Genomic DNA, 21,111 nt, shown 5'->3' with positions numbered 1-21,111 from the left:
AGGGCCAAATATGATTATTTTGGGGTGTCACAGCCTGAAAAGGTTGAGAACCACTGACATAGTCAAGTGGTTCTCATACATAGTGGGGTCCGGGGACGCCCAGGGGTCGTTGAGGGGTTTCCAGGGGGTCCACAGCAAAAGTTGTTAATATAGCATCAGTAATCAGTTTATCCAGTTTAACCCTATATTACATTGGCTATTTGAAAATAGCCGATCTACAAGCACAACACAAATCTTGTATGGGCACAACATATTTACACATGGGGCCATCTGAAAATATTTTGTCCCAGGGTCCGCGGCCAAACATGTCCTTTCATGTCCTTGACATGAAAAGGTTTGAGAACACTGGGTTACTTGAGGTCGCTCTGTCTTAAAAAATTAAATAAAGAATACAGTACTTAAAATTTGTGAGCCTGCCCTGTTTTTTTGTATACTCTGTAAATAAAGGATCTACAAGCTTGTAGATTGCCATTTTCAGGCATTGTCCCATTTGTCCCATTTCCACCTGAAATAGTAACAATTAAAACAATTCTATGTTAAAGTGGCTTGGAATTGTGAGCCCAATAAGAAAACACACCACATCCAACATTGTAATTATTCAATAAAAATGTATTGCCATTAATTAATCATGGCATATGAGGCCTGGGCCACTGACATTTTCTGACTTTAACCCACACATTATGTAATGGTAAATGCCGTTTCATGGACACACTGTGTATATTTCTACCAAAATACCATGTTGCCATGAAAAAGATAAGGGAATGCCATAGGTCTACAATAATGACATAATGGCCACTTACAGTATTATATTGATAGATTGGATCCAAACAAAAAGCACACAGGAACTTTAATGTAATTAAAGTTTAATACAACCATACAATGTTGGAACTAGCTGTAATGCACAATTAAGGCTATTAAAATGAATACAAAACCAATAAAAACCAATAGAAAACAAGTCAAGGCTTAATATGGCAGTTTTCAGATAATTACTAACATTGACAGTATTTCTAAGGCACCTTGTGACTTGGATACATGGACATCACACTGAGGTATTCACCCTCACCCTTATACTGAGGGTGGAAACAGATCTAAGGACAAAAAAAATCAAAATACTGTAGCAAACTTGCAAATCAATGACAATGAATGATCTAATAACTACTGAAATAAAATTTGGTCATACAGAATCATAATTTATATTATAAAAACATGACACCAAGTGTTAAGTGTAAGAACATGATCTCATAAATAAGTTATAGTGGCGAAGTACATATAGAGACAACACTGATAATTGTTTCTCTTGATTTCTCTTAACCACAAACATCCTTCACTGTAAACCCGTTCCTTCATGAAACTGAAATACTCTTCATGTGTCACTGACACAGCCTCCCAATCTTACCACCATATCTCATGTCAAGCAGGAGACTGAATACTGCATGGAATACTGGTCCTGTGGGTTGTTGGTATGCCTAGGCTTGGCATATGGAGTTGATGCGAGTGCTGTCACTCCTCTCTTGTACTTTGTACCATGGAGTACTTCTTACAGGGGTTCTTGAGGCAGGAGGGAGGCCAGGTAATTGGCCAGCTGTAGGAGCAAGGCACCGACGTCTGCACATTCCGTTCCAGGAAGTTAAAGACAGGGTTCCACCAGGTGTTTGTGAGGTAGTTGTTGGGAGAGCACTTCAGCGTCTGGTGAATACAGGAGATGGTTAGAAACCCAGAAACTGTAACACTGGATGTGTCTAAAATATATGCAGTAAATCTGGATTGTGTCTTTTGGTTATATGTGAACTAGATAGGAATGCGTTCAAGTTATTGGTGAGGTACAGCAGTTGTTTGGCAAGATGTCATCAGAAGAGACATATTTCATGTGAAAAAAATATATAAATGAGTATGGCAAAGGTTGAAAACGTAAAGAAAATGATTTTAGTTGCTTTCTACTGTATACTTAGTACAGACTCAAGAATTAAGAAGGTTTATTTGTCACTAGAAGTGAAATGCAATTTTGTGTGACTTGATCTTTTGTGTGACAATATGATCTTTTAGGAATTCCAGTCAAACAAATAGGCTGTCTGTTATCTGTTATAGTCATATCTGGGACAAAACACAGTTATAATAATAATAATAATAATAATAATACATCACCCTTAGCACTTTAACGGATACTATGTTTTACATAAACAGAACAAATCAAACTTTATTAAGGCAAAATAAAGAAATAGTGTGTAAAAAACAACAATTAAAAATAGAACGGTTTTAAAAGAAGACATGGTGGGGGCTGCTTTGATGTGGGTTGGAAGTGAATTCCACAGAGAGGCTACCAGTGTGTGCAGCCACCTTCTTGTCTCTTGAAGACTATTAGGTTATTCTGCGGGCCGGCACCTCTATAAGGACTTTGGTGTGCGTAGCATTCTCGTGCACAGTGTCTGACTGGGAACCAGTCATGGAGGACTGGTGTGATGTTGTCTCTCTGAGCAGGTGCGCAGCAGAGTTTTCTTTTGTACACTGTAATTTATTGAGGACTTTGTTGGTGGTGCAGACGCCGTAAAGGAGGCTGTTGCAGAAATCAAGCCCGGATGAGATAAAAGCATGAATGAGCGTTTCTGCAGCAGTAAATGATAGTTTGGGTCAGGGGTGAGCAATGTTTCGGAGTTGGAAGAAGGCAGTTTTGGTGATTTAGTTGACAAGTGGCAAGAAAGCGAGGGAGGGGTCAAGGATGACAATGATGAGAAGTTTAGTCTCTCAGTAGCCAGACAATTAGATGCATATCAAACATCTGGGGCACAACTATTGAAAAGTGGATCTTTAAGGATCGACCCATAAGATTTAAAAAAAGTGTGACAGACATAGGAACTGACCAACCACAGACCTCCTTAGACAATCCACGGACCAACCACGGTCTTCCATTACAGCCCAGCCAATCAGAGGCTTACCTGACTTTCTCTGGCAAAACCCGGACATGCTGACTTGTGATTCAGACCCTCAGTCACTGGAATTGATGACGTAAAACGAGTGGGTCTGACCACATGAGACTAGGAGAAGGTTAGCCTTAGGATGAATAGGGCAACAACCCTAATTTATCAATATGTTTAATTATGTAATTTAGATGTTTCTTTTGATATGGTTATATTGCAGACTGGAAACCTGAAGAAAACCAGAATAAGAGTTAAATGTTTGTTCAACCTCTCAGACTAAAAGTTAAATCTGCATTGTAGGTTCATTGCTGTGTGGCATATAAAGTAATGAGACAGGTGGGGTCTAGGTGTAGTGTAGGTCATTGTCCAAATCCTGAATATTGCTCAACCCTTCTAACATTTGACTATCTTAATTTTGACAAGAATAGCAGAAACATTCTCACATTTCTATCAAAATTAAAGGGACATTTTTTAAATTCTGGTAGCCTATATTGTTGTGATCTCTTCACAATATACAAAGCTGTATCTGTGCCAAATATGGCACTTTGGCAAATTGGCAAATGTGATATTGCAATTATGTCACTGATGGTGGCATAACATCTGACATTTTGTAATTGTAGCTCCAGGACAGGCTCCAGGTCCAGATTTGCTGTCATTCATTAATGTGGCCAGCAGAGGGCATACATAACCAATCAAAATTGTACATTGACTATTTTGTACATGTAACAAGATCACACATTTTTAAAAGGATATCCAAGTACAGAGGTATAAATATATATTTAAAAAGCAAATAATCTGATAAACCATCTTTGAAAAAATAAAAATTAATGGTTGAAATGTGACTCTTTTAGTTAACGCCCATGGCAGAAGAGGACCATGTAGGCTATCACTCATGAGCTGATACTAAAACGTGAAGCTTCTCAGAACACTCAAGACTCATGTAAACACTGTGGTAGGAGGTTGAGAGGAGAATGGAGTCAGCTATAACTACAACACATTAAGGTTCCCCTCTCCTCTCCACTTTTCTCTAACTACCTCCCTCTGTGTCACTCAGTGTCCCCTCCACCATCACCATCACCACACACACACACGCGTGCGCGCGCGCACACACACACACACACACACACACACACACACACACACACACACACACACACACACACACACACACACACACACACACACACACACACACACACACACACACACACACACACACACACACACAAAGGCATGGTCTGCGAAGCCTATTTTATATTTTCTTGTACGACTGTGTTGCTTGGTAGAAATAGCTGATTTGAGGTGAGCGACACCGTCATATTGCGAAGTATAGCTCCATGATTCTGACCTGTAAGTTAGCCATGGTGTGGTACCACCAGAAGAGACGTGAGGTGATGAAGTAAGCCACAACCACATCCACACTGTAGTGCTCGTGGGCCACCAGGATGCACACCACGCCCACGGCACTCAGCAGCCAGCACATCAGGTGGTACCACCAGAAGGAACGTGGAGAGTCTGCAGGGAGGGAGGAAGAGGAGGAAAGACAGAATATAAGTAACAGACAGGAGAGGGGAATGGCTTGCCAGGATAGACAGTCCAGGTGGTTACAAAGAGACTGTCCTGTAATTAACGGGTCACAGATTTGATCCCTGTTAACAACATTAACCCTGGTGTCCCTATTTTGGGCATGTCATTATAGGCAAAATTGTTCTACATTTTTAAAAACATTTTAAAAAATCAGATATTTTTAATTTTCTTTAATAGGGCTTAAAGGGATATTTCACTTTCAAAAAAACTTTAGGTCATTTTATCGTCTACTCAGGCTTTTGTGAGCCCCCCAGACCGTTTTTAAGTTGCTTGATTTAGTATTTAGATATTTGATAATCATTTTATCAGACACGCCCCCTTCTATACAAACCCATTATAACTTCAAACTCAATTTTTAACCTGTTAGATTCATCAAAAACACCCGTCCTTGGTTCTGCTGACTCACCCTGCCCTCCTAATACGTGAGGGGGCCGTGTTTTTTCGATTACTTTTTTCATTTCTTTTTTTTTTTTTTTTTATGTATTTAATTGTTTCCATTTTCCAAAAAAAATATTAAAAATAAATGAAAAGAGTTATCGAAAAAAACACGGCCCCCTCGCGTATTAGGAGAGCAGGGTGAGTCACAAGAACCAAGGACGGGTGTTTTTGACGAATCTAACATGTTAAAAATGGAGTTTGAAGTTATAATGGGTTTGTATAGGAAGGGGGCGTGTCTGATAAAATGGATATCAAATATCTAAATATTGAATGAAGTAACTTAAAAACGGTCTGGGGGGGTCACTAAAGCCTGAATAGACGATAAAATGACCAAAAGTTTTTTTGAAAGTGAAATATCCCTTTAAGTGGTTAAAATCCATGCTCATCGGTTGCAAAGGACATAAAAGCCATTATGATGTCAACTAACATTAATGTCAACAGGTAATGATGACTGATACAGTAACTGCAATATTAAACAGACATGTAGAGAGATTGATAGCATTAATAGCTCTAGTGCCCACATGATCTGTGTTTATCTATGTAATATGCTCATGGGAAAGACATGCAATGAGGTTTGAGTCCTATACACAGATGGTTGAAAGTGGGGGTTTATTCAAGGGATCAGGCTGTGTCTTAAAATATCAATCTATCATTTAATCACCTTGGCTCATGCCAGACGTGGACGTAAAATAAAATAAAATCTGCCTTTTCCCAGATCACAATGTGTGGTGGCACATAAATGTCTAACATAGAAATAGAACAGGATTGATGGAGATTGCAAATTAAGTATCAAACGAAATAACACAAGCATTAATTGTATTACTCACACTCTTTGATAAATAGGTAGGTGAGGGTGAGCATGACGGTGTGTCCGCTGTATAGAAAGTCTCCGCACATGAGATGGGAGCCAGTGATGGACAAACCTCCACCTGAGATCAACTGTAGAACACGCTGGATCTTTGCCTGTGAGTCTCCATGCAGCTGAGAGGGAAAAGGTGGTGGATGGAAAGAGGAACAAATCATGAGCGATGGGAGCTGATCAGACTCGCTTCAATTGCCAAGTACAGTAGCTGTGCAGGAAGTTGTCTTGGTGATATACTGCATTTATAGTCTTCTAGTGAGGATAACGCGACATCTGATTTAGTGCAATGAGACAATGTAGGACAGGTGAATGAAACAGAGAGGTAAAGACAAAGTGGGGATAGATGTGATGGATGAGACAGAGGCACAGAGCAAAGGAGATGTGTAGAAGTAAAATAACAGAAAGATTAGTTGAACAGGGGCTATCAGCTAGAGGTGGCCAAATCTGGGTCTCATGTTATTTTCACTCAGGTTACTGGAGATAAGTCATTCTTCACAGGTGGGGAATCAGTTTCACACAGCGTCTGATACTTTTCAATGTTAGGGGCATATTTCGGTACAAAACAGTCATTCAATTGAGTACGGTTTGATCTTTCTGTTCAGTATTACTGAAAAACACAAGGGGTACATATTTGTGATGAAAACCATGATGAACCACAATACTGTTGCTCAGTTGCTGTCCTCAGGCAGTAAGAGACAAAATAGCTTTTCTAAAAGCTGGCTCTTGACCTGTAATATGAGTCCCTAAGGATAAAGGCAACAAATGGGTTGGTAACCACAGCTGATGCCAGCTCTGATATTGACAGGTAAACTCACCTTAGGGGCACAAGTCATGTGCATGCCAGGTACGGGCAGGGTAGTGATGTACATTGTGACACAGCGGTACAGGTACAGGGTGCCAATCAGGAAGAAGAACCGCCTGCTTGCTATTGACCTGCAAAATGGATGTGAGATGAACCCATGTTTACAATCAGGTGCAAAACATGGCAGCCTGCGGACTTTATGTAAAGTGAGAGATAGTTCCAAAATATTGGCCTGGTACATATTGACAGATATCAAGCCACAAGGATAGTACTGTAGATGCCTTAAAATAATCCCTGTTAAGCTTGGTTATGGCATGGCACCTGTTATTGTACTGGAGTTATAGATTATGGCATATTGGATAATACAAAGATATATATCTATACAAAATATTAAATGTAGTCAAATGTTATTTCACATTTGCTTTCACCTCCTTTTGCAGCAGATTGGTGTGTAAATACTCATTGTTAATACGGCTTCACATAAATGGCAATAACTAATCAAATAATAACTAATCAAATAAATGAATAGTACAACATAGCAAAAAGTACAAAAGACAAACTGCTGAAAGAAAGAAATGTGTACTACATAATAATAATAATAATAATAATAATAAGAGTAATAATAATGACTAAATAAACTTTGACTGCAGCTAACAGACAACACCGAAGCTTCTTACTTGTATCTGAAGAAGAACAGCTGGACAATCCAGATGGACACCAGGACCATGCCATTGATCTCTGTGATTGTAAACGCCCACTTGACCCGGTCGATGTAGTCGAAGAACTTGTCCGGGAGTGGTGGACTGTCCTCTTTGGGTGGGACCCTCTCGTGTACCACGGTGATCACCACAGTCGTCAGCACTAAGTTGAAGGCGGCATAGAAGAACGCCACGGCTGTCTTCCACCACTCCATGGGCAGACGGTTGATTTTGGACTCGGGCACCGAGATCTTGACGTAGTCCTTGTGCCTCCCAATGGCCTTCCGGAAGCCCCGTTTGGCATCCTCCGTCACCGGAGTGTGGACGGGGCAGGTTTTGCCTGCGCTGGGAAGCGCACTAACCTCCATGACCGGGGTCAGATTGTCAGTGGCAGGATCACCCAGGTGCTCCGGTGGTGCCATGGGTGCCCACACTGTCCACCCAGAACACTGCTACTGTCTCCTCCTCTGGGTCTACTAGGGAAACCGTAGCCTCCACTGATGCGTTAGACTGCCGTGAGAGACAGACAGACAGAGAGAGAGAGATAGAGAGAGAAGGAAACAAAACAAAACAGGGTGAACCAAACATATTCTGCTGATATCATCAGAAAGCATAATATTCACATTTATACACATTAATGAGTAGGAATAAGTACATTTAACGCTGAGAATGTAGCTATAAAAACTGATAATCGGCTGGTTGTTTAGAACCGGGCTCAAGAGCCACTGTTGGGTTGTACGGCCAGCCAGTCGTCCTGGTACTCTGGAGAGGGTTAAGATGAGTCTAGTGCCGATGAGGAGAGTGCTTTCAACCGTGACATCCAGCGTATTTTATCCTACTGTGAGTAGCCCCTGACATCACTGCGGTGATGTCAGATAGTGTCAGACATATCCATACATGGAGCTGCCTGTCAGTTATGCCCAAATATGGGACCAGGACGTCAGTCCTGGACGTGACGGTTATCTCCATATATGGAGTTTCTGGGATCTGGGAAGGGTTCACTGATGTCAGACTCCGTATCTATGAGACGTCTTGGGTCTCTATGACGACTTCGTAGGTCGATCGTCTCCATTTATGGGGATCTCCATATATAGGCCAGTGCTGGCAAGTATGCCCTGAACGTTCGCAACAGTAGCGGTGGACCCGTAAAGGTCTATGTAAGTGTACTTCATTTTCAGTACAGGCAGTAGGCAGTCTGTTTAATGAAACCTACTCATGTCGTAATAAACTAAACACAAAATAACATAAGAACAATACAATGTAACAGATAATATTTTGTTGTTGTCATGACGAAAGCATTTTTTGATGAGTGCACTAATGTGTCATATTAAGCCAAGTTTCCTTGCCAAGTTTTTAGTTCCCATCCATTGTCCACCATAAAAAGTTGGGACAACTATGACATAAGCCCACAATGCGCTTCAACAAATGTTGCTGTTGCGTTGCAAATAAATACATAGATCAGATTAGAAAATAACCACCGCCATAATCAAATTGCGATGATGAGAAACTAAAAAGAGTAGATGGGATGGGAGCCTCTTCTGTTTTTTTCCTAATCCTTCTCATCCCTGGGATTAACAAAGCTACTACAGACAGGTTTTATAGATATCCTAAAAAGTCCTTGTTTCTATTCGCAAAACATACATTTATGACGGAATTGCTCTTTGTGAGTTTGCGACTAGATGTGGTTGTATGACTTGAAGCGTGGTGTGTTTACACTTTGCTTTCTTTGGACAGGGATCAGAATTGCGGGGAAGGGGGATCTACTTTGGGTTTAGAGTAGAATTATTTTTGTGTCATCCACCGGCTACCAGTGTGGTCTTTCTGCACTAAAAGTTGTTGTGACACCATTTTTAAATCAATTTCACCCATTGAGTTGGATGACAAAAGATAATGTTCAGAGTGCCCTTTTCAATTTGAAGGGACTCACACAGCAGGGTTCTGTCTAGACTTACACAAATGCGTTGGAATACACAACAAATCATGACTCATTTGTCCAACATGGATGCTGCTGATAATAAAGCCTGACCAATGGCAGATTTTTGGGTCCAATGCCGACAATCCCGATTGTGGAGAGTCCTAGACCACTGATTGCCGATGTTTGACCGATATTTTGAAAATAAACCTGCAAAAAGTCTAATGTAAATTTGATAAAAGTTTATTTTTTAGAACATTTACGTAAAGGCAAACAAATAAAAAAACACATAATATTCGATAGATTAGAAGATAGACCATAAACGGAACTTTTTTTTATTCAAGCCCTAATCAAATAATGTATACTATATATACTACTATATACTACTATATATAAACTATATAGATACTATATTTGATTGTATATTCCATTACAGTATATTATTCACCCGAGTATGGAGGAATAATTTGGACTAGAGAGGTTTTACTTAATAATGCATTACTAAAATAATTATGTAAACATGATTAATGGAAAAAAACAAGGGGGGTATAATTTGGGCTAGAGGGGTATATTTTGTGCTAGCCTGTTTTATACCCCAGGGTATAAACTGGACTAGCCCAGAATATACCCCGGGGTATAAAACAGGCTAATTCACTTTAACCCTGGGTACTGATGTCGTCAAAAAAGTCAAATAATGGTCAATAATATATATTGGCCAAACCAATATATCGTTCTGGCCGTTATCGATAATCGATGGGCTGGGCTATATTCATTTAATTGTAACACTTTTCCATTAATTACGTACACTGTTTAAAAAAAGTAGTTTTCCATATCTTTAATAATCCACATTTGAATAGTAAAGCAGGGTTGTTTGAACCCAACAAGAACTCAGCATGATTTTGCTTCGCTGCCTGAGCTAAGGCCATCAGCTGGCCTTTGGGTAGGCCTGTGTAGGACTAAAGTCTCATATAATTTATTTATCGCACAGCCCCTTTGAAAAGCGTCACTCGACAAAAATGAAGCGATGACACCGTCAGTTAAAAGTACATTCACTGCAGTCACTATTTGTAAAAGTCCTCCAAACATATGCTGTACATCAAACATTCAAAATTAATCATAAATAACAAACTGACACCTGGAAATGGTGAGCAGAAATAGACATATGGGAGTGTGATGTGCCATGGGCCTTTGTTGATATTTAGGATTTAAAATGTACTTTCTGTCGTCACTCACTTTAAAGTAAGAGTCATCACTGATGGACAGCTAGCTAAGGTAATCATTAACAATAAACTGACACACCAAAGTGTGAGCATAAAGTGGATGGAGATAGGGAAGTGCACTGTAGTTTCTTGTTGAACCCTTTTCCATCATTAATGACGAGAGAGAGAGAGAGAGAGAGGGATCCTCAGTGATTTCCATTCTGTTGTACTTGAGAGCCTTGAGTGTGTTTAAATGGGCCATTAATGGTATTGGGTATGAGGCCCACAATGCATCACAATAACAGTCATTTGGGATTCATAACAGAATGGCATGTTTACTGGATACCGTTAATGGATGCTACACAAACTCCTCTCCTCAAATCACAAATCTCCTCCCTTGTTTGCAGTGATAACGTCATTAGGCCATATTCTCAAAGCAGTATTCTACCTGCATTTGTCATCAGCTCAAGAAAATCACCATGGGCCCAGATAGTTCAGGTTAATTACAGGATTTCTGACTGTTGGGGCGTCCGGTGGCCCCGGAATAAGGTTTCTGCACAGTCGTGGAGACTAAGGTTCACGGTGCATGGCCAGGCGCTCCAACAAACACAATTGGCTGTGTTTTGGTGGTGGGAAACCGTCAGGGGAGAGCGTGTTCTGTCACGGCACTAGCAACTCCTATATGTTGGTCAGTGAAACTCCTCACTTCTGAAAAGAAGCGGCTGCCTGATGTGTATTGTAGGAGACATGTGGTTGTCTTCTACACCCTCCCCAAGACCAATAGGGTTGGTTGGTATTTACAGGGACTTTACACATGGGGGGAGTTTGCAATGACTAAATTGGGGAGCGAAATGAAAATACATCGAAGACTTTTCTGACTGTCCAAGCTCAAGAAGTCACAGTGTGTGTGTGTGTGTGTGTGTGTGTGTGTGTGTGTGTGTGTGTGTGTGTGTGTGTGTGTGTGTGTGTGTGTGTGTGTGTGTGTGTGTGTGTGTGTGTGTGTGTGTGTGCGTGTGTGCGTGCGTGCGTGCGTGCGTGCGTGCGTGCGTGCGTGCGTGCGTGCGTGCGTGCGTGCGTGCGTGCGTGCGTGCGTGCGTGCGTGCGAGCGAGCGAGCGAGCGAGCGAGCGAGCGAGCGAGCGAGCGAGAGAGAGAGAGAGAGAAAGGTAGTGACAGCTGAAATAATCAGTTTACTCTTAAATCAATATGTATTATGTATTATGGCAGAGCTCCATTTAGCTAAATCATAGCAGGTTCACAATCTATAAGTCATAAATAGCTGGAGAGCAAAATGTTTGGCAGACCTTTGGGGTCCAAAGCTCATACTGGGAATACTAATAATAACCTAGATGGCTAAAAATATGCTCTGAGAAAAAGACAAATTGTATAACTCCATTATAACATGATGGCCCTTATGTTATTACAGAGATCATGTTTCCTTTGCTTCGTCATCTCTGTGGTTAGTAGTACTTGGTTGCGTAATCCTCCCCTTGTCGAGGACCTCCATGGGAAAGTAGCTGGCAGGGTGGCCGAGTGGATGGAGCGATTTGTCAATGCAGAGTCCAGTGGGGGATAAGGAGGGCATGGAACGGTGTACCTGGGACACCAGTTACACCGCTGAGCCCTCTGGAGACGTTGTGGGCTAATCAACGAAACGTCGATGAAGCAGGGTGCCCACCTGATGACCCCAATGAAGGACCTACCCTCCCTTTCACCACTCCACTCTGACTGCCTCAAGCCAACCATAGGGATAGGGTTAGAGTTCTTAACTATGAACTACCTCTACCTGTTCATTCATTAGTTGCTCTGACTGAGGGCATCACCTAATGCAAACGCAGTACTAGGAACGCAGTGAAATGAAAATGCAAGGATGCATGGATTGAACCTGATTCATCATACAGTAGCATGAACACATCAGCATATCATCCCATCATTAGAAGCCTGCTTTTTGCGCTGTGTGATCCAATACTTAAATTCAACAGAGGTATTTGTATTTTATTTCAAATTACAAAGTTCCAAAATCCTTATTTATTCTATATTTTGTAGATTATCCTTATTATATACTGTGCATACTGCACAGCAGATATCATTCACTTGTACTGCAGTAGGTTTCAGTCTATGGCCCTTCCTGTGTCCATCGTGAGACTGCACTGTGTGTGCTGTACATTTTCCTCTGTAGAAGGCAGTACACTATGTTTTCCCACAGCCAGTGCACACCAACTAGTGCTCTACAGGGATGGGTGGTGTGATGGAAAACTGGCAGCAAAACCTATTCCACATGGTCACAGACAGTAATGGATGGCTTGGCCTGCTCCACTCCCCGGTGCTATTTGCAGAGAGAAGCCACCGAGTTGCCGTCAAGGCAGCATTTTCCTTGAGAGGAATGGGGACACAGCCGCCATTTTGAGGCCTTTATAATGACACAGTAGCATTGCTTGTCCACTCATTTTCTCCTCTTCACGCAGCCCTGATATTCCCCATCAAAGGGAGGTTTAAAAATAAGTCGCTCCAGCAGTGACCCAGCCCTGCGGGAACTGGGGACATCGTTGCGCAGGGAGGCACGTGTCAAGCTGTGGTGTTACTGTACACCGAGCCTGTAAACAGCACACACTGCCATCTAATTGCTCAATGGGAGTGAAAAGAAATCTTGCCATAGTGATAATTAGTAAAACACTGAAAAGCTCATTGATTTATGCGCGAGGTACTGTAGGGTAATATGTCTATATGTCTGTATATGTCTATATGTCTGTTCTCCGTTGTATTATACAATACACTTCTAAACAGCATGTTATTGCTCTTACCTGAAAAGATAAGAAAAGAAAAAGAAAAAAATCTATAGAACCAGTGACTCATTTAGCCCCCTATTGCAAGTTTGCTGAAAATTGTACATGATGATGTTTCATTCCTGTATGAGAACTATGCATTCTGCACTGATGCAACTTTTTGGCAAGTGTATTTCTGTTCATCGCTTGTCTGTATGTGATGTTTTGGAATGGCTTGAATGCATTGTGAATCCCGAAATAAATAAAATAAATAAATAAAAATAATAATAATGTCAAATTATTAAACTGATATCTGTCACTGAACTAGCATGACATACATTTTTGTCGTATTGATAAAAATTACTTAAAAGTTAAGACTTAAAAAAAGAATATTATGCCTGATGGGCTGGCATCCGCAAACCCTGCCTTCCACGATTCTGCGCATTCATATAACATGTAAACTTGGACTATGTTTGTGATTATCCATCAAAACAAGACATGTTTAAGGTGTGGTGGGGTTTCCCTATGCAATTGAAAAGTTAGGTATCTGGCTAACTGGTTTGAATCCCCTCTACATATAATATTCTACAGCACAGTGACATTAAAATATCAACTGAAAACATTTCTTCAAGTATAGTGGGATAAGTAATTGCTTTCCTTCATCATTTTACATTGGGCTAGACTAGATTGATATGCATATCTTAACCCATTTAAACCAGGAACGCATCTGTGTAACCACTTAAACCATAATTTTACACTTTGGCTATTCAAAAACAGCAGATATATAAGCTACGAGCTTGTAGATCTGCTATTTTTGAAACATTTTGAACATTTGTGCAAATCTTTGAATATATATATATTTTTAAAGCAAACATTTGTAACTCAAATCTTTGCTTCTGGGGATATATAAATATTTTGAGCCAAATACATATCATTTTGGGTGGTCCTTGACATGAACCACTGATATAGTAGGATTTAAAGACATTTTGTAGAATCAGAACCTCAGGCCTTAATGGGTTAACTGAACAAAGCCTGACATCATCAATGATGTGTTATGTCCTAACATGAGCTTTGTGTGTTAACGTTGCTGAGCTGTGATTGGCTGTGATTGGCAGTGTCAACTGAGCTGTGTGGTTCACTGTATGCGTGTGGCTGGCAGCATGAGCAGCGCTGTGATAGGTCAGGTACAGTGAAAGGTAACAGGAACGCTCGCCCCCAAAACACACTCGCCCCCATGTTTTTCGTGGATCGCACGCCCCCAGCAGTTCTTGTATTCATGTATTTGTTTAACTGAGGTTACAGTTAGGAATACGTTTTGGGTTATAGGCATAGTTTTACTGAGGTTAAGTTTAGGAATAAGGTTAGGTTAAGGCAGAGGTTCTCAACCTTTTCAGGCCGTGACCCCCCAAAATAATCATATTCAGTCAGGAACACTCACGTCAAAGTAGATTTTACGATTTATTGCAACGAATGGAATACAGTTAAACTTGGCGTTAAAGGCTCCGCTCTTGGAAATGTTCCCTGAATTTGGTCCAAGCAGCATGCTAAGCAAAATCAGGGAATGTTAAGCAAAACCCTGATAGGGATACAATATCAAACAATAAGCAATACATTGACATATTAGCTTGAATCAGCAGATATAATATCACAAGTATGCCAGACTCTGATCAAAAGGTGTGATCAGACAGTTTTTATAGTATAGTTTGTTAAATAGTTTTGATGCAGTAATGGTCTTTTTCTTTTTTTTAATGAATTATAAAGGTCTTAAAAGTCCTTAAATTGTCATTTCGCTGTCATCTGTGGACCCCCCCAAAATCATGTGGGGTCCCGACCCACAGGTTGAGATCCACTGGGTTAAGACAGTTTTACTGAGGTTAGTTTTACTGAGGTTACGTTTAGGAATCCCTGGTGGCGGCCGTTCCGAGGTCGCCGGGTTTGACCCGGGGCGAGCATGTTTTGGGGCGAGCGTTCTTGTACTCCAGTGAAACAGAGATACATAAGGTGATACAGACAAACCCTGTTCTTAGGCTAGTCCCTTCAGAAGCACAGATCTGGTATAATTACCAGCTCAATTTGGCTCAACACACTGGTGAGGACCTGCAACTTTGTGTTTGTTGTGAAAAATTATTAAAGGACCATTTCACCCATTTTCAACCTATATTCATCATTATTGGTCCTCACTAATGCTCAAACAATATGGTACCATTTTTGTCTACTCACTCTGTGTCTCAGAGGAGGGCTGTGAACAGTTTAGAAACCCACCTACCAGTGACATCATCGATGGGGAATCGAAGGTAATAGAAACGGCAGGATATCTATTCCTGGAAAGTTAGCATGCTATAATAGAAGCCATTGTTCTCGCATTAATACAAAATAAAAGGAAAAAAAGGAAATCTTGTTTGAAATGACCAAACCTGCCTACTGATGATGGCACTGGCAGGCGGGTTTCTGAACTATTCACAGTGAATAGACAAAAATGGCACCATATTATAATGTGTATTAGTGAGGAGCAATTATACTAAGATAGGGGGGAAGTGGTCCTTTAAGTAGTGCAAAAATATTTGTGTTCACAATTCACTGTGACACAATTAACAATTTAGGCATCTAGCAGACGCTCTTAACCCAGAGCAATTTACAGTAAGCAAGGACAACACAAGGTAATACATCAAATGCATAGAAATAGTAATCTAGGATCATTATGTAAACCAAGAACCTATCATCAGTCTTACAGTAGGCTAGAATATCCCAAAAATAGACATCTATAATCTGTACATTGAAACTATACACACTATAGGATGCCAGGTTTACAATGACCTGGCATCTGTCTACATGACATGTATGTAAATTACATCTTGGCCTTTGCATAAGCCTGCAGGGTCGTCGAGGCAAGGGCAAGCGTTACGGCAAGTGCTACGGGCTAAGGTGGAGTCTGAGGAGGTGAGTCTTCAGATTACGACGGAAGATTGGGAGTGAGTCTGCAGCTCTAATTGCAATGGGGAGTTCATTCCACAGTTTGGGAGCCAGAAGGGAGAAGAGTCTGGGACGTGTGGAGCGTTGTCCCGGATGTTTTAGCGAAGGTTCTGCCAGCTTGCCACGATCTGCCAGCTTCCCTGTGTTGGCTGATCCCTGAGTGAGTGGGAGGGGTTGCAAGGTTGGATCAGGCTTTGAAGATATGGTGGTGCCATACGATGGTGCTATACTCTGTGCGGGCAGTAACTGGGAGGCAATGGAGGGAGCGGAAAAGGGGGGAGACATGTGAAATTTTTGGCTGGTTGAAGGCCAAGCGTGCTGTGGCATCATTTGGAGAGGCTTAAGTGCACATGCCGGCAGGACAGTAAGGAGAGAGTTACAGAAGTCAAGTTTTGATATGACTGATGTCTGGATAAGGAGCTGGGCTGACTCCTGGGTGAGGAAGGGTCTGACCCTTCGAATGTTATAGAGTTACAAACAGTTACTGTACTACATTCCTATGCTCACCTAAGTACAGAATCACAGTATGCACAGAACTGACTGGCTCTGTGCATAACTGTAGTCCCAGGTTTTCAGGAGGTGGCATACCCGTTCCAATACATTTTCCCATACCGTTGTTTGATTGACATGCCAGCAGGTCTGAACCGGCAACCCACATGACACCTTAACGTGTGTTTCCCAGTTCAAATCTGCTGCTGAGCTAATCAAGCAAAGCTATGTGTGAAAATGAACTGGAATAGGAAATGGTATGCCACCCTCTGAAAACCTGGGACTGCAGTTATGCACAGAGCCAATAAAGCCTGTAGTGCATTACTACATAGTAGTCCAGTAATGAAAATATGGTTCTGTACAGTATTTTGCCAAAGTAAATCAAGCAACTTTACACAACCCCATTTCCTTCATTCATGATATACAGACTGCACCAGGTACAATGAAGTATAAAAAGACCCAGAAAGTTTAGAGATGGGTTAGTTTACAATTTAGAAATGTATCCAATGCTCTATTAAGAGAGAGCAGATAGCAGAGTCAGTGTTGTGTCTTCTATCTTTAAACCTTAAAATTGATCTGATCCTGGAGATATTGCTGAGATGATAAAAACTCAAGGCTGCTTGGGCTGGGATCAAATAAGTCACTCAGGTTTTTGGCAATGGACTTGACATTGCTGCAGGATAAAGGACCAAGTGATGACTGAATTTGAGAATGCAAGTGATCGAGGCCAACTATGATAATAAAACTTTTCAACTGAATTACATTATTTGACATCCAGTCTTTAACCACTTGAACACTTTAGATTTGGCTTGATTTATTAGAAAGAAATAACCATAAAAACAAACAAGCATACTGGTTAAAACATTTAAAAATCTAGGAGTTTTTTCTATTGTGGTCCTCAAACATGACAAATACCCTCAGGTACTATAAATAAAACTAAAATAAAGCGAAAACAGAAAATTCACTAATATAGAGCCCTGAGGGATTCCGCTCAACAACGTATGGGGTTCAAGTGATTAACATAGCCTACCTAAATTGTGATCAACTTATACTGTGGTGCTGTTGAAATCCCGACTAAAATATTCAAATATGACTGTCTTTCACATCATGGATGCTAGAAGTTGTAACAAGACTTTTCCTTTTCCAGACTTTTTTCCTTTTTTTTTTAAATGAACGACAATTTAGAAATTGTCCTGTAATTGTTGCAAATGGATGAGTCTTGACCACAAGGTATTTTGAGAAGAGGCGGAACACAAGCAATCTTAAAATAATCAGGGACCGAGCCGCAAGATAGGGAGCCATTAATAATGTAAAGCAAATAAGGGATGGTAGGTGTGTAGGAATAACATCAACCGGGCTGAGAGGATGTTTCATGTGAGTCCAAAATGTAAGCTACACCCATTATCCTCCTTTTATTCCTACTATATTAACAAAAAATATCACTAGGCCAGTGGTTCTCAAACTTTTTCATGTCAAGGACCCCAAAATCATATGTTTTTGGCCGTGGACCCCCATCTGAAAATGTTTTGTGCCAGGGACCCCCAGAAGAGAAGATTTATGTAAAAAATATATCAAAAGTATTCAAAACAAATTCTGAAAATTCTAAAAATAGCAGATGTACAAGCTCGCAGCACGGCACGAAGTGACACGCTGTGAGCTTGTAGATCTGCTCTTTTTTAATAGCCAACATATTAATGGATAAAGTAGTTTAAATGATTGTGATTCTGTATTAACTTTTTGCTGGGGACCCCCTGGTATCCCCCCAAGGACCCCTGGGGGTCCCCGGACCCCTCTTTGAGAACCAATGCACTAGGCTACTAGGCCTACTACTAATATGATATGACTACTACTACTGCCACTACTACTACTACTACTACTACTACTACAACTACTACTACTACTGATAACAATACTATAGTAATAACTATAAAGGGGCATTCTGCGGAGCGCATATCTACGCCAGGCTGGGCTGTCTAAGGGCTGTGTAAGTAGTGGGTTCCACATTGGTGGTGCCCCCTATGGGCAGACGTTAAAGTGATTTTGGAGGTGAGCTCTGATTACAATTTGGGGTTGTTATCGCCACCAAGCCGGAAGGCCGGAGGCGGAGATGTATTTATTTCGCCACTGTCCATCTGTATGTCTGTCCTTCTGTTTGTCTGTGTGTCTATCTGTCTCAAATGATTGAGCCCAGATTTGTACACATTGAGGGGCCTCTAAATTAGAACCAAAAGTAATTCCAACTCTGCAATTTAGTGGGAGGGGCTTTTCTTACAAAAAAATGACATATCAATGAACGCAGGTTTTTATTGTATGAAATTAGTTTTGCACAGACAGACAGATACAAAAACACACACACACACACACACACACACACACACACACACACACACACACACACACACACACACACACACACACACACACACACACACACACACACACACACAAACATAATCTTCGCTTCCCAGCCTTCTGGAGATGATGATGATCATCTTCATCATCATCATCATCATAGGAAAATCATTGTATGTAATCACCTAAATGAATTAAATGCTCAGGTGAGCCTTTCCCTTTTTGGAATCCATTCCCAACATCTATCTATCGGCCTCACCATCCAGATCCAAATGTGTTCATAAAAAAATACACAAAGTCCATCTTGGCTGTCTGAACATGAAATGCTTCTGCATTCCTGTAAAGACGATGCATTACACTATTTAGGCTACTCTAACAGGACACGATACGTACTGTATATGGTCTGATCTTGCACTTGGGTGGGAAACCTGTCCCAGTTTCTACCCCCCTGTTCTACTGGTTTACTGTCCTTAACTTTTTTGAAAATAGCAGATCTACAAGCTAACAACCTGTCACATTGTAGATCAGCTTGCCTCTGAGATGTAGTGGAATAAAAGTAAAAAGTATCAAACATTTGAGACACTCAAGTAGAGTAAAAGTATCTAAAAATTGTACTTGAACATTTCTGAAAGCAACACACAGAGCACACACTTAAACAGACACTTTAGAGTACACACACACACACACACACACACACACACACACACACACACACACACACACACACACACACAGAACACACACACACACACACACACACACACACACACACACACACACACACACACACACACACACACACACACACACACACACACACACGCACACACACACACACACACACACACACACACACACCCTTTGCCTTAACCACACGCAGGGAGGATGCTGGCGGTAATGTCAGGTTCAGGGTTTAGCAGTGGGCGACTCCCAGGCCTCCAGTATAGGGCGGCAGCTGTTTGTCTCTCTGTTTCTAGGTTTCCAAGTTTACTTTAGAGGACTAGCATAGTGGCCCCCACACACAGTGCCTAACCACCATGTTCTATATGAGGCTACAGGGAGAGGCAAGAGGTTTGAGGGGTCTGCCTGTAATTAAAGCCATATGCAGTCAGAGCTACTTCAATTGGAAATGCTCTAGACAAATGGATTACTATAATGGAATTAAGGCAAGGAACATCAACATCATTCATTTGTATAGGCTATTAAACTGTGTAGGCTACACATACTGAGCTAGTGGATAGTGTTCAGAGTGCATAGACTGGACAACAGTCTAATGCATTTGAAGTTTTTACAGAGACTACAAAGTGTTACAAAGGCTTGGGGCCACAAGTGCTGCCTGCAACACATGAAGAATGTTGAATAGCCTCCCTTGTGTCATCATGCTCATGATGCAGATGATAAAGAACCTGTTCCATTGATTACACTGATAAGAGATGATCATACCACAGGCTATAGTTATAGCTATGTTATAATATAAGTCTACTTTGGAATATTGTGTCTCTGCCAGTGCCAGGCAGCAGCATATCTATAATTAGACTAGTCAAGAAAACTTGCTGCATTTGTTTTAGCCTCCAACTGCAAAACAAATGTGCCCGTTAAAGCTGATGCGCCTCCCCTGCATCATTACCACATTAGGCTACATATCGATTTTAATCTACAACAGTAGCCTATGTAAGGCAACAGGCACTGCACTGTCAGGCAGTGAGGCAGTTGATGGAAAACAGGTGATCAGGTGTATTCTACAAAAGCGCTGGCTATTGCAAGACTCGTTGGAAATGATCGAAACATACATAGTACTGCAGATCCATAATGTCAATGTTTGTATAGCATCATCATCCTACCTGCCTCCCTCTCGCCTCCAGGAATCTCTTCCTGTAGTTGCAGTTCCGCAGCGATCCCCTCCTGTTGCGCTCCGTTCGACCAGAGCTCTGTCGGTCTGTCAGCACCACTACCTACTGTATGTATGGGTTACTGGTCTGTTCTGAAGGCTACCTATGACGGTCTGTTACTGGTGTCACTGGTCCATTGTACAGCGAATGTACAGCAGCATCTGTGCTTGTGAGCCAGCAGCGCTCCTCCCTATAAGCCCAGATGCACGGCGGCTCCGACCTTGCAGGATCCAGCCCTGTA

General features: G+C 41.3%; 1 protein-coding gene across 1 annotated transcript; it reads right to left on the bottom strand.

Annotated features, from left to right (window-relative positions):
• Positions 1-856: 856 nt before the first annotated feature.
• On the bottom strand, positions 857-21,097 carry sgms2a (sphingomyelin synthase 2a). The gene is made up of 6 exons (XM_080414476.1): positions 20,823-21,097; positions 7,279-7,809; positions 6,615-6,732; positions 5,765-5,918; positions 4,261-4,427; positions 857-1,686 (listed from the first exon to the last, which is right to left on the bottom strand). The coding sequence occupies exons 2-6, from the start codon at positions 7,719-7,721 to the stop codon at positions 1,501-1,503; spliced, it is 1,068 nt and encodes a 355-aa protein (XP_080270602.1). The 5' UTR covers positions 7,722-7,809; positions 20,823-21,097; the 3' UTR covers positions 857-1,500.
• Between the last annotated feature and the right edge of the window lie 14 nt (positions 21,098-21,111).

The sequence above is a fragment of the Gymnoscopelus braueri genome, assembly GCF_963280865.1.
Source record: "Gymnoscopelus braueri genome assembly, chromosome: 2".
NCBI classification, from domain to species: Eukaryota; Metazoa; Chordata; class Actinopteri; order Myctophiformes; family Myctophidae; genus Gymnoscopelus; species Gymnoscopelus braueri.
The sequence above is the reverse complement of the archived record's forward strand: the minus strand, read 5'-3'. Positions and strand labels throughout refer to the sequence as shown.